At 34.0% G+C, this 19369-nt stretch overlaps 1 protein-coding gene and 1 long non-coding RNA gene across 3 annotated transcripts in view; both read left to right on the plus strand.

The window, feature by feature from the left end:
- The window catches only part of LOC122523083 (monocarboxylate transporter 10-like), a 39255-nt gene extending 21752 nt beyond the window's left edge, over positions 1-17503 (plus strand). The window contains exons 5-10 of one of the 2 annotated variants that reach the window (XM_043644636.1): positions 4475-4643; positions 5543-5707; positions 10936-11218; positions 11849-12023; positions 16115-16321; positions 16771-17503. In XM_043644636.1, coding sequence (XP_043500571.1) covers positions 4475-4643; positions 5543-5707; positions 10936-11218; positions 11849-12023; positions 16115-16321; positions 16771-17201 — 1430 coding nt within the window. In that variant the 3' untranslated portion in view covers positions 17202-17503. The remainder of the gene's footprint in view (positions 1-4474; positions 4644-5542; positions 5708-10935; positions 11219-11848; positions 12024-16114; positions 16322-16770) is intronic. The other variant, XM_043644637.1, reaches the window with a different exon arrangement.
- LOC122523084 lies at positions 12030-13020 on the plus strand. The gene is made up of 2 exons (XR_006305246.1): positions 12030-12826; positions 12917-13020. It is a non-coding gene; the product is annotated as an uncharacterized LOC122523084 (long non-coding RNA).
- Positions 17504-19369: the final 1866 nt, after the last annotated feature.

Genomic DNA, 19369 nt, shown 5'->3' on the forward strand with positions numbered 1-19369 from the left:
AAGAACGCAACGGGGAAGATGAAAGAAACAAATCTGATATGATTGTAGAAATGCGTGGAATATGAGGTTAAAACACCCAGTTCCATCGGAGCCCAGAACAACCCCCTTCGGATATAGTTTCGTCAAATACGATTTTTAAAAAGTTCTAATGAAAAGTAAAAATGAAACAAAAAAAAGAAGAAGAAAAAATAGAAAAAAAAAGGGCAAGATTACGAGACGAGACGACGGTCTCCGGTCCAATAGTTTGGCAGGAAAACCAACCGTAGGCTCCGTCTAATGCTACACACACACACACACACACACACACACACACACATACATATGCCTACTATACATCACGGAGAAAAAAAAAGAAAAAAAGAAAAAAAAAAGAAGAAAGAAAGAAAGAGATAGCCGAGACCATTCGCCGTTTTCTTCGTTTTTTCCATCTTTTATTTTGACGTCCGACCTGGGGGCGATTTCTCTGACAGGAGCTGTTGCTCCACATTTCACTCGAAAACCAGGGAGAATTTTCTATCTCCGTCGCGTCCCTCCCTCCCTCCCACCCTCTCTCTCTTACTCGCTCACTCTCTTTACTCGTCATTTCTATTCTCTCTCTCTCTCTCTCTCTCCGAGTCGCGATTTCGCGAAGCGAAGTTATCCCACTCTGCGCACTAATCGATGCCTTTTTACGATATTCCCCGTTCTCCCTCTCTCTCTCTCTCTCTTATTCACTTGTTCTCCTCTCTCTCTCTGTGACACTCTCTTTCTCTGCAATCGAGTCGCTCGAGCGCTCATTATGTCACTCGAGATAATCAGAGCTCCATTCAGATCACCGACGCACCGAGAACGACGACCATCTACTACTACTATACTATACTATACTATACTACTCTTTCCTCAAGCTCCATCTTTCTCTCTCTCTCTCTCTCTCTCTCTGTCTCTCTCTGTCTCTCTCTGTCTCTCTCTCTCTCTCTCTCTCTGTCTCTCTCTCTGTCTCTCTGTCTCTCTTTTTGCCACGTCGGCCATAATTGAACGAACCTTTATGCTTTCAGGCCTGATTAAAAATTCGACTCGTTCGGCAGACCGTAATAACGTCGACTTTTCTTTAACAAGCTAATTATTTATGAATAAACTTTAACGGTTAATAATCTTTTATCTCCTCCTTTATTCTTCTCCTCCTATTCTTTTCACTTACTCATTCTCCATTTTTTTTTGTCTACCCGTTACTTAAACAAAAAAAAAAGAAAAAAGAAAGAAATGATAATTAATTTATACGAATGAATTTGAAGGAAGCAACGACGATCACGAGAATCCTCGATTTTGTTCGTTCGATTAAATAAAAGTAATCGCGTAAAATCGTGTTAACGATTATATTAACAATCTAACTTGTGTATTTTTAAAAGTATACTACTACCGTGTCCTCCCATCCCATCCTCGAGCTTGTTCTCATTATTTTACATTCTTATTCCGCGCTAGTCTCAAGCAAAAGATTCCAACTTTTAACCATTCAATTTTCGAAAAAGTGCAAAGTAAGAAAGAGAGAGAGAGAGAGAGAGAGAGATGAAAGGATAGGAATCGCGTTAAAGAATTTCAAAGCAGTTCTCTGCCATAAAAGTTGAGTACTTGAGAAGAAGAAGAAGAAGAAGAAGAAGAAGTAAAAGTAGAAGTAGAAGAAGAAAAAACGCATAGATATGTACCGATCTAGAAAACCGCAACACAACCAACCGTCAAGAAAAAGTCTTGTAAAATAAAAATAAGAAGAGAGATTGAACGGAAAAAGGAAAGATAAAGTTCAATAAAATCGGATAGCATGTATTTTGATCTAAATTACCAAAAAAGAATGTTATATTGTATCACAAATGGACCAAATTGAAATCGTTAGAAATCGATTGGGAGAAACTATTACCGGACGGTTCAAATTATCGTTAGATATATGTATATATATATATCTATTTTTATTATATTTATTTTTGCATGAGAATCTCTTGGCAAAAAGTCAAGAACGTGGGAAGAAAAGGAAGAGGATGAAAGGAGTAGAAAATAACAAAACAGAAGAGAAGAGAGAGGGAGAGAGAGAAAGACAGGTAGGTGAAATAACGTCGTCCGTTTCTCTTCTCTTACCTTCTTCGTATGAATAATGTAAAAATTGTGTTCTCTCAGAAGTACGTACTCTTTCTTTCCTTTAAATCTTTCTCTCTTTCTCTCTCGTTCTTCCACTAGGAGGAGCCTGGGAACTTGCTTTTGCTCTTTTTCGTGAGAATAATATGTTCAACTTTGAGAATTCGACGATACTGGTCAAAAGATAAAATATTAATTCCTATACATTTGTCTTTTCCTTCTTCCTCACTCTCTCTCTCTCTCTCTCTTTCTCTCACAGTGACTTTTCTTTTTTTTTTCTATTCCCACCTCAAGCTCTCTCTTAGTTTCTTTTTGTAAAAGGAAAATAAAAAAGGAGACACGTGTACGCATGTATTATGTACTCGCCCTCCGGTAGATACGCGGAGCTTATTAAGGGCTCTACTCCAACGAGTGAGCGTGAGCCCAAAAGGTTCTTCTTCTCTCCTATCGAGCGACCTTTCAACAGCTTGAAAAAATCATTCTCGAGTCTATTCCTAAGAAGAAAAACACGCGGAGAAAACCGTCCACTGGTTTTACACCTCTCTTTTACGTGTTTATTCAACGCTAAAGGACAACCCACCCCTCCTTACACTTCCCACCTGCTAACACTGATCGCATATTCTTCGAGCTTTCCTTTCGTGATTTCCTTCCCCCTCTTTCTCTTTTCCTTTCACTTCCACTTCTACTTGTTCTTCTTTCTCGTTTTTCTATACAACTTTTTTTTCCTTCGTTGATATCACAAATTCCAACTTTCCTTTCCTGAAATTTTGATATCTTTCGGACGAGAGAATTACACTTGTTAACAATCATTTTGTAGCTTAAATGTTATATATCAATTGTTACATGGTTTCGTGCATACGATACGAATCTGATTTTTAAAATGTACTAACGCGTGAAGTTTTTAAGTAATTTACATTTTTTGATTTTTTATTCAAGGATAATGCCACTAACGAATTTGTAAAAAATCGATAATTGGTTTTTGGATTAAAACAGTTTCCTCCATTGAATTGAGAACTTCAAAATTAGAGAATATAATTATATTTCAAACCAATTACAGAGAAAAAAGGAAAACATTTGTTGTTATTTGTGCTGTACATTTTTTATTCTACTCTTTCGCATTCCTTTTAAAGGTTCGCAAGTTGATACACGTATTCATTTTTGTTGCTTTTATTAATTTTGTTCTTTTCCTTTCTTTAATCTAATTAACATTCAATAACCTATACGGATGATAAAAAAGAGGATATTTTGCATAGGTCAAAGGAGATACGCAACAAAAGCGTACGTACGTTTTAGTACTCGTCCACCCATGGAAAGAAACTCTTTGAACTTCAAAAGATTCAATTAACTTTTTTCTATGACCTCATCCTTTATCTCTACGCGAGTATCTATCTATATATGAGTATATGTGTGTGTGTGTTTGTTTTCAAAGATAACAAAAACGATTTTACAATTGTTTTGTCAACCTTATATAATCCTACCTACGCGATTCTCTAGGTTATAATTTTATCCAGGTAAGAATCTTTTTATTTCTAATTTTGTTAGTTTATATTTTCTCGACGCAATTCTTTCACTATTTTCTATAGAAATAATAAAATATGTTGATAACGTCTTTTTTAAAACAACGTGATAATACCAAATGAAAGGAACAACAGAAGCTGTGTTTTATTTTATCGAAAAGAGGAAGAGAATCTGCTGATAAGTCTAACTCTTTCTCTCTTTTTCTCTCTCTTTCTCTCTCTCTCTCTCTCTCTCTCTCTCTCTCTTTCTCTTTCTCATTCTCTCTCTCCCTCTGAAACGACACAACACACTTTGAATAATAAGGAACCCAAAGCTCGTTACATTATTTTTACGCAAAGAGATAAGAGAAAAAGAAAAAAAACATTGGACAACACCGTTATTCTAACTCGGATAAAATAAACTGCTAACGATGGAAGAAAGTTCACCGAAAAGTTGGCAACGAAGAACCAGCGATTCCTATTTTTTTTTTCTTTATTATCTCATTAACACGAAACAAATTCCAGGATGCCGAGGCATACGGGGATGAGCCAAAAGTTTCTAAATCTTTTAGTTTTATAATTTACGAAAAAAAAAGAGGTAGACTGAAGTGTCTTATGAACAACCATACAAAACAAACAAAAAAATAAAAAAATACCATTAACTGATTCGTAAAATCGTGGAAAAACTTTCGGTCCATTTACGTAGGTACGTGTTGGGTATTAATGAAAAATTGTTTCAATTTCTAACGAAACTAAAATATAAATAATTCTAATGCTCGTAAAAAAAAAACGTATTTCTCGATAATAATAATAGTTAAAGGTAGATGGAAGAGAAAACATAAGAGTGGCTTGTTCTAACAATGGAATAAATGTTTCAGCCTGGGCAGGAGCTTTAAGTGCTGCGGTTTCACGTGGTTCTGCTCCATTGGTTGTCGGCGCGTGTCGTCGTGGAAGTACACGGCTCACCGCTGTCATTGGTGGCCTTGTATTGGCATTAGCTTCGCTTTTTACTTCCTTTGCCCTACAAATGCATCAAGTTCTTTTGAGGTATGTATTTAAACTTCCGAAATATTATTTACACGAAAATGTCTATCCTCTGTTTCATTTATTTAACGAAAACGTGACCAATGCGTTTTGATTTTTTTACGGCTTCTATGTGGGTCGATAATAACGAAAGGATGTAAAAAAATTCGTTCGCAATTTAATTATTATATATAATAATTATATTGCTATATGCTATTAATTTAATTATATTATTAATTTTTAATTTGTATCGTTGCACAATTAACATCACACGAGAAATCAGTGTCTAATAAAAGCTATGAAAATTTCATTATATTCTACCGTATCTTCTATATATTTAAGTATTTTTATATTCAAGATGAAAAGGTAATAAAAATTAATGAAGATTTTTATAATAGAATATAAGTGTCCTGTAGCATAAGTATCTCTCTCGAATCTTTTGTTACGATGATACTTCAGAAGACGTTCAACAATGTAAAGATATTACAAACAGTCTGTTTGAGACTCATAAAAAGTTTTCTAGGATCTTTCTGTCTTATACGAGTGAAGGAATCATTATGACAAAGCACGGCATTCCTTTTAACGATCTTTGTAAGAAGCTTTTACCAAAGATTATCGATGTTACAATAACGAAAGTTTTTAATCATTTTCTCCTACCGAGAGACATTTTCTTAATTAGATTTAACGCGAATTACACAATAAAGAGAAAAGAAAAGAAAGGAAACCTGAGTTGTAATAAACTAATTGTAAGTTGGACAAAGAAAGAAAGAAAGAAAATAATTGCTCCTTTGTACGATAAAATAATTATTATTACAGCGTAACGACCGTACGACCGGCAGATGTACGAAAAAGCCTAAATTATAGGAAGTATATTTAAGTATAGCTACATATGTGTTTGTGTGTTTTTTTTTACAACCCGACAGCTACGGGTTGGTCTTAGGGACAGGGGCCGGTTTGGTGAGAGAGACTGCTGGTTTGGTACTCGGCCATTACTTTAGAAGACGACGAGAGTTCGTTGAGATGGTGGTGCAAGCTGGCACGGGGGTGGGAATTGCCCTCTTCAGCGTATTTTACAAGGAAGCGGTTGGGTAAGTTATTACGTATATTATAACCCCTCTCTACACGTACAACTATGATAATATGTCCGATAAAAATATTCAATTAAGATGAGTTACGTTCGCCATTACCCGTCATCTTAGAACCACCTTGCGCGGTCTTACAAAATTAGATTCCTTTACCTTTACGTACAAGGTAATATTATTTTTAATTATTCATTCGAATTATATATATCGAATCTAATTAATAGGAAATTTATTTTACATAACGTTTCTTTTTACAAACCTTGATGGTTTGTATACCTCGCTATACGCATACCTCGCTAAATTGAATTTTCCATTCCCTTTCCTCGGGCAAGTGAAATTTTCATATTATTTTTTATTCTACATACTATTCGTTCAATAAATTTCAATATTATTTTACAAAACGTTGTAAAATTTCAATCTAAATTTGATTAAATTATGCAGACAACAATAATGTTTAAAACTTCCATTTTTATTCGGTTATATTTTATTTCTTGTTGTTTCATGGGTTGATTAATTTTTTATAAAGTGAAGGTAAAATAACGAGTTCCATTAGCTAATTGTTTAGTAAGTATAAAAGTTGTCAAGTTTCTGAATAATTTTGTCCAATTATATACCATCGATTAATCTTCATTTAGAAGTAATTTTCATTGTTCTGCGATCGTTAAAAAATTTCCTGATAATTATTATAGTCCTAATGATTCTATTAACTACTTAAGGAATAATACCACAAGCACGTACAAGTGCATATGTATATGTATATGTATACTAAGCAGATAGAAGAGAGGTCAGTGGATCTTGTAGTGTTTACCAGTACACCATTAGGCTAGTTTCGTCCGGAAATTGGCTATCAGACATGTTAAATAGTATCGAATAAGTGACGGTATTAAAATCGAATGAAATCACTCGCAGTGAAACAAACAATCAATATCGATTTGAAAGACTATATTGTTATCATGTATTCATCCAATAATCCAACTTTCCTTCATTTATTACTTTTTTTACTTTTTTCGCGTGCATATGTATCGTAAAAAAAGAAAAGGGAGAATCTATGACCTATTTAAAAAAAATCTAGAAATCGGAGATTGGTATAAGAATGGTGAAGCTTTGTTTTCCAACGGATGTTTGTTTTTTTCCCAATGGTTATTAAAATATTTCCACGGAAAAGTGGTCGATGTGGTAATTAGCTTTTTAAAAATTAGGAAAAAATAAATACATACAACTCTCAAATCCCATTCGATGAATAGAATTGATCAAAGTTGCCATATATATGTTTATACGTAATAATTTCATTCAAATACAGACAAAAGTAATTACTTGTTTGAAACAAAAATCATCAAAGCGCGCAACGAACTACTCGAAACAAATTGCAAACGTCGAAATGCACCTAAATCTGAACGTAGAGCATGAATATAACAGGCAGAGATAGAGAGAGAGAGAGAGAGAGAGAGAGAAAACAATTCTTCTCTTTCTTTCTCTCTCTCTCTCTCTCTCTTTCTCTCTACGTGTCTCCGTTTTATTGTACATTTTCACACGACCGTGTCAGCGATATACGTACCGTAACCTTTTCAAGGTATATGAATATAAAAAACAAGAGATAAATTCGAGATCAAATAATTCAACATTCCATGCTCTGCTTTTGATCTTTTTAACAATCGTACATATATATAAAGGCAATTTATTTTTACTTATTTTTATTTATTTCAATAAAACGAACTTTCGACTTATTTCAATCCCTTGCGCGTAATCCTAGGAACAAAAAGAACAATTGCCTTTATTAAAACAGTGGAGGGGGGAGAGGGAGTCAATAGGGAGGACTGTACACGCAAAAACAAATTACTATTATTTAACTTGGAATTTTTGCTCCCAAAAATCAAACTCAACGCTTTACGCGGGACCCTTAAATTAAAATTTTTCGAGAAAATCCCATAAAGCCAAAAACGCACTGCTGGTTCTTTTAAAATTATTTGACTTTGAGTCTTGCATTAAGGTAAAGCAAACTCCTTTTATAATCCACACGTCATTCATTCATTCACGTGCGTATATCTCAAATCTACTCTCCTTTAATTTCAAGAGATAGGATGAAAGGTAGAAAAGAAAAAGAAATGTATATGTAGGGTAGGTAAAAAGAAAAAGAGTTTGTTATCTACAAAACGAGAGAGAGAGAGAGAGAGAGAGAAAGAAAAAAAAGAAAGAAAGAAAGAGAGGGAATCAATTGAGAAAAGACCAGGGAGCCAAAGTAACATCGTTTGTCGATGTCATACTAGGTCAATGATTCGTTTAGAAAAAGAAAATCGGCCAATGTCCGTTTCATCTGGAGATTAGAACCGTGTAATTACTGGAATAACGTTCGTGGATCTTAACAATGGTTATCGCGATCGAATCCCTCGAGGAAAGACAAAGGGAACACTAGAGACATTTCAAAAATAGAAAAAAAAGTTGTAACTTATGTTGTACGAGGGATGATGAACGTCATCATTTACGTGGATTCGTTATCACTGTGTTTAATTCATGAATGAACTATTTTTTCTAATTTTCATTCAAAACATAGAATTAAAAATGATAGGGAGAGAGAGATAGAGAGAGAAAATGAATGAATAAAAATAAAAAATGCAAGGAATTGTAAGCGTGTCATAATCACAGGATTTTTATTGAATTTTTAATCGAGGAATCAACTAATATTATTTTTCATTCTCGAATAAAACTCTAAATTCCATTATAGAGTTCCATTGTCTGTAGTATAAAAGCACGGTTAAGTTGAAACTTAAACCTTTGATTTTTATAAGCTTTTTCTTTCTTCCCCCCCCCTTCTCTCTCTCTCCTATTCTCTCTTGATACTATATTCCCGTTAAATTCAGTGTCGTCTCGCGATATCACTGCAATGCGGTTGTGTTACCTAGATTAAGCTCCTGAATTTCTTCCAAAAATCCGATGGACGTAATACGATCGTTGAAAAATACAACTGGTATTATTTTTTATATTTATATCGTCGATGATAGGAACAACAGAGAACAAGAAAGAAAAGAAAGAAAAAGAAAGAAGGAGAGAGAAAGGGAGAGATAGATAGATATCTTTCGAATCGATTCGCACGATTTACGATCAAATTGATTGTAAAGGGTGAAAAGGGAAGGGCTGGTAGATAGGATTACTCACGGTCTCTTTCTCTTTTTTCGGTACGCCTATGTTTCGTCGAAATTTCCCAACGTTTAAAAGTGAATCGAAATACGTACAATTGTATTTATACATTTACATATATCTATGTATTGTGTGTGTGTGTGGTTATATACGAAGAAGATTAATAGAAAGTTGAACAGATGCGTTGGATTAAGACGAGTCGAAGAACAACTAACGGTTAATTAAATATAAAGGAATGAAATAGAGAGGGTAGTACGAGAGGGAGGATCGAGGGAGGATCGAAGGAGGGTCGAGGGAGGATCGAGGGTTAGGGTGTAGAAAGGTTCTCACGTTAAGCTGATTTCTAGGAGGTGGTGCGTTAAAGGGTGGTAATTTTCCAACGATATCCTTGGCTAGAGATAAGCGATGAATATTATGGTAAGAAAATGAGAAGATGGCGAAGGAAAATGGGGGTGTGATAGAGAAAGAAAGTGGCAACGAGGGGAACCTAGAAGACTCACCCGGCAGAGATTAATGTGAAATTACGTGGGAGAAATTTAGGCCAGGGATTAGAAAGCTTCGATCGTTGTTTGTGCATATATACACTATCGTATATCTATGTGCTATCCTCTGTGTGTATGTGTGTGTGTGTGTGTGTGTGTATTGAATCGTTCGTTTCCAGGGGTGGCACACGTGTACCTGCTAGCTTTGAATGAAAATGCAGTTGCACGCCCACGCTTTGTCGTTACCGAGGAAACACCTACGCGTGATTTTTTTTTTCCTTTCCTTCCCTTTTTCTTTCTATTTTTTATTCTTTTTCTCTTTTTTATTTTTATTTTGTGAAATATATCACTCGACCGTACGCTTCTCTACGCCCACTACTATTACTGGGATCACTACTACTACTATTGCTACTACTACCATTGCTACTATTCTCCCAGCATCAGCTCAACACTCACTCGTTCACATAGTAAATTTAACTAGACGGGATACAGGAGATACGTTTACTCCCACGCACTTTTATATCTCTATTCGTGTTACCGTAGCAATACAGTGAAAGAGTGAGTGAGCGAATAAGTTAAAAAAAGAAAGAGAGAGAAATTCAAGCTAAAAATCTCTGAAAAGGTTTCGTCCTTGACTATCGTAAAGTTCTTCGCCTTTCAATGTTTTTATCGGAAAGTAGTTGAAGAGCCATCGAGCCGATCTCATTCTACGTAAAACATGAAAATTCGTCCTTATATTTGATTCAGTATATAAAAAGAGAGAGAGAGAGAGAAAAAAAAATTACAAAATAAAATAAAAGAATAAAACTAAAATTCATGTATAACGATCACTCGAAATTTAAAACAAAAAAAAAATACCCTTCAACGCGTAGTTTCTTTCTTTTTAATATCCAAGCTTTCAAATCGACATAATTATTCTGCCAATGTGGAACTTTATTGTTAATAATCTTACGCTTCAACTATTAACGTGAATTATTCGCGTATTTTCTGTCCTAGCATTTATCACCCTCAAGCGTAACCAGACAAAGAAAGACGATGGTTAAAAAGGATAAAATAAAAAAAAATAGAAGAAAGAAATAAGTTTTTTTTTTCTATTTCTAGTATAAACGCGAACGACCCCGTTCTATCGTATATAAAGTTTTAAAGTTGCTTTCATTGTATGACAAAAGCGTAAAGGATTCAAGGTCTTTCTTTGTCTAGGAAATTTTTGGAATGTTACGAAAAAGGTACTACATACTACAACAGTGCATTATAATCTACCAAAATACATACACACATTTCCTTTCTCGCATTTTCATTTCTCTTCTTTTCTATGTTTTACGCTTATTTCTTCCATTTTCTGCTTTGCTAAGTTACAAATAACCCTCTTTCTTGTAAAACGATATCAATTTATAACAAACGAGATTAAAGTTCGAAGACAAAGAAACGTCCGATCCATCAAAGGATACTGACATTCTCAAAAAGAACAAAAAAATACTTAAATAGATAATAATTAGAAAAGTTCAGGAGTTTATTGTAAGACAAGAACAAAGAAAGATGTGATCTTCTCTCATGTTAGAAATAATTGCTTAGGTAGCGGATTGTATAAAATATGGATTAATAACGTCATTGTCTTTTCAGAAAGCTAGGCTGGAGATTAGGGTTGCAGGCGGTTACAGGAGCACTCTTCTTGGCCTTTTTCCTTGGTCTGATTTATAGGAGTGCTTCTCTTTACCATCCTCAACGTAGAGCCATATTGCATCTCAAAAATCAACGTACCAAAGTGAAAGAAAAAAAATCAGCGACGAAGGTACCAACTCAACCATTGGTTGATCTCAGTCCTTTGGGAAGTAGACCAGTCAGAATGTTGATGTTGGCAGCTGGAGCAGCTGGTTTTGGACTTTACACTCCAGCCTTTTACATCGTAAGTCAATTTGAAACTTGCAAAAGAAAAAAAAGTGTATAAATAATTTATCGGCACGTTTATGACACGTTAAATAGTAAAATATTGAAGCGAATCAAACTTCGAATCTAAAAGAAACTTAATCAGGAAGTTGTAGAAGTAATAATCAATTAGAGATCACGATTAAGAAATAATAAATAATCTTGGAACTAAATGATTCTCGTAGTTAACAATATCTCGTTAGGGTGTCTAACCGAGTGTTAAATTCGATTCCACGCAATTTCTTTTATCTGACAATGAGAACTAAAAAAGGAAGAAGATCGGAAAAGGGGCTCGTTAGCTAACGAGAAGCTTAATTATAAGATTTGCATCGCTAGAACGAAACTTCTTTTCTCTTTATTCATATTTTTCTTTTTTTTCTGTATTCTTGTCGAAGAGAGAAAGAAAGAAAGAAAGAAAAAAAGAAAGAGAAAGGAAAAAAAGAAAAAAGGAAAAAATTGTCTCGACGCGATCGGTTCCAGGGAATTTAAGGGGTGGAAGAAAGATGAAGAAAGATTGAAAGGGAGGAGTGGGGCTGAGGAGGGAGTGAAGTAAGGGGGAAAGAGATTTGTAAGATGCAGAAGGATGCTTAATGAGAAACTTCACTTTCAGGCATTGCAAGGATATCAAGACGGTCTGGAAGCAAGTTCGTTGGTATTACTACAGACCTGCTTGGGTTTGGCAGCAGCACTAGGATGCGCGGCATGGGGGGTAGTTACAGCTAGACCATCTGCTCAGTGCTTGGTGTCCAGGCAATATCTCTGCCAAGCAGCACTTCTCGGAGTTGGTCAGTACACAGAGAACACACTGTTACACATCCAAGCTACTTTTCTATCCTATGCATCGTATGAATCAAGCGGTGAAACCGAGCCTTTCGAGAACCCGCCAGATATTTCCCTCGGATCTGTGGCTACTGATTTGCTAACCCTCTGCTTTTTTTCTCTCTCCTCCATGGAAAAAAAGAGAGAGAGAGAGAGAGATGGAGGACTCTCGAGTATTTCGAAAAATACGCTAGAAAACTCGTATCGCGATCATAGTAAATATACTCTGCACATATCGATCGTGGAATAATGTATACATCCATTTTAAAATGTGGATACTTTAAACGTGACGACTTTAAGTTCTATTAATTGGTTACAATTTTCGAATATATTGCACAATTATTATCGTTATTTCTTTGCTATATTGGTCTTGAAAAAATATAAAATGAGAGAAGAAAAAAAAAGTAAGATCGTTCGATACTATCGCGATTACTGTACAATCACAAATTTTATTACTTATCGGAAAGAAAGAAAGAGAGAGAAAAAGAGAAAGAGTTCTATTATTTAAGTTTTATTACCCGCGGAAAGAAAGTCGAAAGATTCATATACCATCGATACATCTTCGAGTGTGTTAAACTCCGTAAATCTCGATAGTAGAAATAACTTTTTTCTTTCTTTATTTCTTTCGAAGATGAAAAGCATGAAAGTTCTCGATAAACGATTAGAACGTAATTCCCGAGAAGGATATCGTTTGTACCGAAGATGGAAAATGATATCGTTTGAACCAAAGATAGAGTTGGATCGTGCGTCGAGACGGATACGCCTCTAGGTAGGAACCTGTTAAAAGAACGAATATTTTAATTGACTTTTGAAGTCGAGAAAAAAAGACCAATAGGTGAAGCACTTTTCTGTTATATAGAAAAACGAGATAGAAAGAGTTCAAACTCGATGTACACTTTTTGGTGGGTGGACACTTAAGCTGACTGTTAAAAAAAAAAAAAAAGAAAAAAGAAAAAGGAAAAAGAAAAAAAGGAAAGGAAAAAAATCTGCTCCCGGCAACTGTCTAGTTTTCACACGAGTTAACGTTTAAGTCAAAAAAAGGTAATCAAAGTTTAAACGTTTCGAGGTAATCACGATAATGAAATTCTTTTAACCGAAGCTATTCTTTTCTACTCTCTATCTACATATCTCTTTTGAATGTTAAAAATTAAAAAGATAAGAAAAAAAGAAAATTAAGTTGAAAAGGAGAATACAAATTTATCTATTAACATAATCATTCCCCTTTCAGTGATTTTAATGAAATTTTAAACAATCTGCTTTTAATTCTCCGTAATTCAATTTACATTTATTTTCATCTCTATGCAAAATACGATTAAACAATGAAAATTATAGTAATACCAAATTTATTTAATATTTAAATGTATACAACGAAATCCAGATAATAATATTAAATTGAATGCCACGAATTAAAAGCTACATACAATAATAAAATATTTAACGTGTTTTCGAAACACCGTGGTTATGCCGACCACAAGATTTTAAATGTCCTCTCTGTACGAACCAACCACTTTTCAACGATTGTATCCTCTCTTTCTCTCTCTCTCTCTCTCTCTCTCTCTCTCTCTCTCTTCTTATAATATTCACCTATAGGTATCATTCTGCGGACACACGAATAAGAGAGAAAGGTGTGGACAAGAGAGGGGGAGGGAAGAAGGGAAGTAGGGATGAAAACCAGAATGGAAAATACTTTTATGCGGAGAAACTGTAACCGAGGGTGAACCTCGTCGGAGAATGGCAAAAGAGAGAAAAAAGTATATGTGTGAGTAACACAACCGGGAAAAGAGCCCGGTTGACTTCAAAAGGATAAGAGGCTGAAGGAAGTAAGAAAGAGAAAGAGAGAAAAAGGGAGAGAGAAAAAAAGAGAGAGAGAGACATAGATAAAGGGATGGTCCTCAGTTCTACTCCACCTCTCTTCAATTGAGGGGACCGTGGTTAAAAACACGACACTGACGAACTTTTTAATGGTATGGGTTAGTTACATGATAGCCATCGTCCGTCGTCTCGACGAATAGAAAATTATTTTTCACTAACTAAGGAAATTTCTCATTAGAAATGTTCAACATTCCTTCTTCCTTTGTTTTTTGTTCCAATGTTTGTTCTGTCATTGTTATTAGCACGTTTATATACCTACTTTGGGTTGTAATATAATTGCATGATAAAGTACACATTTGATCATACCTTTGCATACTTTAATTAGAAAACAAATTGCTATGAAAAAGAAAAGGAAAAATAATGAATAAAAAACATTGAAGAAGAAACCTGACACTAAAAGTAAGAAAAGATTATAGTATTTTAAGCAACGCTAGAATATACATTTATTTATCTAAGGTTTCATGTGTAAGTAAAGAATTCCTCTTTTCACGAAGAAAAGAAACTTGACAAGTGAGAGCTAAATATACGGCCAGGGAGTTCCAACCCAAAAAGCGGCTTATCCTCGCTCCGCAGGATCGAGTTTGCTCCCGACACCAAGCAGTATTCACTTGCAGAAGATAAACTATCCGAGAAAAAGAATTTGCAATTTTCTTCCTACGACAAGTCCTTAATAGCGGAAGAACTGTGCGCGTAGGTGTCCGTATTTACGTTTAATAAGAAACTAACAAATGATTTTGACTATGATCGAACAGTAAAGTACCTCTCTCGCATTTAAAATGAACGATCTATCTTACAAATTTTATCTATTATCTAAAAAAAAAAAAGATGGAAAGATTATTCTACAGGATGATTCAAAAGTTTGTTATCAAAATCTAATTCTCTGTTTTGAAGCCGTTTAGACTAATTTTATTGTAAAATTGTACAGCTGCAAGTCAAATGAAAGTATTGAAAAATGTTAATCGATTTTGAAAATGATCTAAGAACATTTTGATTGACCTCGGCACTTGTGGACCACTCTGTATTAAATCAACTAGTACGATAATATCAGAGTTCCTTTAAAATATTCAACAGGCAAGTGTCAGAGAAAGTACAAGTTAACGAATGTTGATGTAGCGAATAAGAAAGAATGTAAGAACCGACGTCGACAAGAAAAATGTAAGAACTTGTAATATATTACAGCCGTAAAGATGATAAAAAGAAGAGAAAAACAGAAAAGAGAAAAAAAAAACAAAAAGAAAGAGAAAGATAAAGAGATAAGATGCGAAAAAGAATGCATTTCGGAGAGAAGAGAAAAAATAAAATAAGATATACGAGACCCGATTAATTAACATGATTAAAGAATACGATGTTATGGAAAAAATAAGAAAATATTTTGTAAAATAACTCGTGCATCGTTGACACACATTCGTATACGCATTATGAATGAAATAAAATATTGAATGAGCTAATTAATAATCGATCGTTGTGTTCTCTCAATAAAATACAATGTCTAATACTTTTTAAAGCAAAATTTCAACAAATAATGCAACAATGTTTGTTTTTTTTTTAATAAAATAAATACGAAGAAAACAATGACTCGTATCGTTGTTTGAATATTTACGCTTTTATCAATTGAAGTTTAAAACATTGAAATAAAGTTGATGTATATGAGAAAACGTGTCAACAATGTTGAACAATTTTTATACAATCTAAACTCACTTTAATTGTTTAACTTTGTTTATTATTTTGTAAATATATTTATATAGTCTTTTTATTTATTGTTAATTTCTATGTATATTTTATCTATTTATTTATATTTATTTGTATGTATTCTTTCTTTTGTTTTTCTCTTTTTTATATTTTAATTTATTTATTTATTCATATTTATATTATTCTATGTACATATAATATTTATTTAATTATTCTTATCTTTATTGTTATGTATCTTTTTTATACTTTAATTAATTTGTTTAATTATATTTATATTATTTTATTATCAGTATTATATTTATACCATCTTTATATTTTTATCTTTTAATATTTTTTTTATGTAACAATGGGTTATCCCCGTAAATGTTTGAAAAACGAAATAAACGAAATAAACAATTTAGGAATTGAAGAGAAAATAAATAAATGATTAATAAATTGTGTAACAGATGAAATGATCGATGAACGATCTCGATTTAGGTTGTATATTTGTTTGAAGCCGTAGCTCAGGTGGCGCTTGGTAGTGTGCAAGGTTATCACGGATTGGTGTTGGCATCAGGCCTTTATGGAGCTTCTCTCGGTGGTGCCCTTTACTCCCTCAAGATGTTGGCTCTCGAAAGAGTAAGGGCAAGACATTTCGCGAGATCTTGGGCTCTCGTTCAAGCAGCGGAAGCTTTACCCATCCTACTCGGAGTTCCTCTTACTGGTAAGTAAATGTTAACACGACTCAAGAGATAATAATAATAATTGGAGAAGGACATTGTCAGGTAATGAGGAAAATCAAAATTGTGATGTAGGAGAATGAACAGTTCCATTATTTAATTGAAATAATAAAGATTTAAATCAATCTTTTAGAACAACAACGATAATCTGATTTTCATTTGTTTAGCCTAATATTAATAATAAAAAGTTGATAATAGTATGGAAAGAGAAAGAATTTAGATGTTAAGTTTGCCAAGTGAGGGACGTAAATAGACGAAATATTCAGCACCGATGACAAAATGGTTGGTTGTTAATGTTAGCGAAAAAAAAAAAAAGAGAGAGTAAGAGAGAGAAGTTTTACTCTTAACGAGTAAAACTTGAGATATAAGAAGAAGTATCGCAGGAGGTTAAGTACCGTCTCGGTGGGTCTACTAAATTTGCGTTATCACGTAGGTTACATGAATGCTAGCAGCCCAAGGGTAGGCTACTATGCGTGCACGTTGAGTTCCTTGTGCGGCGCCGCGTTGCTCTTCTTGGTTGGTTGGGGTCGACAACCGACATCACCGGTTTTACCCGGGCCACGTTTATCCAGTCTTGGTGCCGTACCACCGCCCTGTGCCTGTCCACCACCACCAAGACCAAGGTTACCCAAATCTCAATCCCTACACGTACCACTCGACGTCGAGGAGAACATGCACGAGAGGGAAAGCGAGAGCATACACACTGCCGAACATTATTACCAACCACAATTTCATACTCCGCTTAGGCCAAGCAAGAGTGTACCAGAAGGTTTGAGTCATCCGCATCAACAGGATCCTTATAGGACGAGACCTAGGCGTTATCGTGACGTTACTGTTATCGAACAAATTACTACCAGTGTTTAAAGGAACATTCCTTGCTAGTAATCTACGTAATTTAGGCTTTTAAACAAAATATCACAAGTGACACACTATATTTTATGCCTTAACAATTTTGAAACACGATTACATTGGTGGAAAGTTCGTGAAATTCGAAGAATTCATAGGAATTTAGGCAAAGTTTTATGTCAGAATTGAATCTAGATTGAAACCCCTCATCGTTTGTGAAGAAACGTTCAGTTACGAAAGGTATGCTCGGTCAAAAAATAAATCTATTAATACCCAGAGTTGTCTGGCTTTTCAATCATTAAAAAGGAGCTTAAAATCGATTTTCTATTAAGGCACGTCGATGTCGGCTATTTCGTATGCGTGGGTGTTACGTTAACGAAAGACCAAATGTGTTTACATAATCGTTGGGCTCGTGTGTGTATGTGTATATGTATGTATCGTTTAAACGAAATATGTATGTGTATATGTAGAGAAAACGGATCGATCGACGTTTTCCAGGGATAACTCCAAAATAAGGATAATCAAAAATAATTCCTAAATTAAAAAACACATTAATCAAATATCCTATAAAAATAAAACATAAGTTAGATAATTGTAAGACTTAAACAAACAAACAAAAATGGAAACTATGGTAGGATAATTAATATTCCGAAGTAAAAAAACAAAAAGAAAAGGAAACGTGCTATTCGATCTTCCCGTGGACTTTGTCTTTGTCGTCGTGATAAAAAATAAGGAAGATAAAAAAGAAAAATTAAAAAAAAATAAAATATTCTCTCTTCTCTTATTAAGAACTCAACACACGCACGCAAGTGTATCTCTGGTTAATTAAACATTGGATGTAAACGAACTTATCTTATTATTTGTATTTACTTATATCTCGAACGAGCGAAGTGAATCGAGTTCGTAATGAGTCGATTTACATACACATATATAATCGAACACCGTAGTTATGTAATAACATCATGTACAGAGTGGGCCAAAAGTTCTCGAACGATTTTAAAGATCGACTTTATAGACTTGCATTTAAACTTGTAGTTTTACTTGAAAATTATCTAATGGAGTATTAGAACAAAAAAAAATCATTAATATTTGAAATAATCTACGAACTTTTGTTCCCATCCTGTATAAATTAGACTAAAATATTTATTCCCATTAAATGACGTTAGTTATACTATTACAGACATATACAACTGCGAAAAGGTGAAGAACGATTCCATTGACTGTAATAAAATGATCGAATAATTAGATTTGTTTTTTATTTTCGTGCATGAAACACGCTGACATCGTTTCGACCGAAAAAGAATCTCTGATACCCTTTATGTCATGTACAAAACACATATCGTGTTTAACACTAAACCTATCGACATTTCATGTATACCTATTCCTACCGTGAGTGATCAAATGATCGCTATAGAATGAGATTTTAGCCAATTGGATAGTGAACGATATATTTTTTTTTTATTTACAAATGAATAATGTACATTTTATGCGTTTTTATCACATTTTTATAAATTACAACAGGACGCGGTCATTTGACCTCACATGGTAGGTTTGGTGTTAATGTCCCGGCAAAGTTCGATGGATCGATTTCTTCCTAATCCGTGCGTAAATACAATACGTTTCCCAAATGTTTCGCTATTAGATATCAAATGCACGGAGAGAAGCAGTGCAGTGCAACAAGCAAAAGCGTATTATGTTACGTTATACTGTTACGTATAAAATAATAGAAAATATACAATGATCTATATTCGGAGCTGGTCTCTAAGAAAGAAAAAAAAAAGAAAAAAGAAGAAAAAAAAATTTTACAGACACACACATACACACACAATAAAATATAAACATCTCACAAAATTGTTAAATATTCTCATTCGCATTTAAAAAACCTCGCGTACGCGTACTTAGATTATGTGTACGTTTGCAGTATTATAATATATTAAATATGCACAATACGAGAACAAGATGATGACGGTGAATGATTTATGGAGAAGAAAATAAAAAAAATATTTATAGTTAAGACTGAACGTCGATGAGAGAGAAATTTTCTTCTCGCTGCGACGATGAAAAGATTGAAAAAAAAAAAAAATTAAAAAGGGCAAGGAAAATATTTGAAAAAAAAAGGAAAACTTTTAAACGCACTTCGTAGCATGTACGTGCATTTCTTAAAAGGAAATTGATAATAACGATTA

This window comes from Polistes fuscatus, unplaced genomic scaffold (genome assembly GCF_010416935.1).
Source record: "Polistes fuscatus isolate 324 unplaced genomic scaffold, CU_Pfus_HIC Scaffold6, whole genome shotgun sequence".
In the NCBI taxonomy this organism is placed as follows: domain Eukaryota; kingdom Metazoa; phylum Arthropoda; class Insecta; order Hymenoptera; family Vespidae; genus Polistes; species Polistes fuscatus.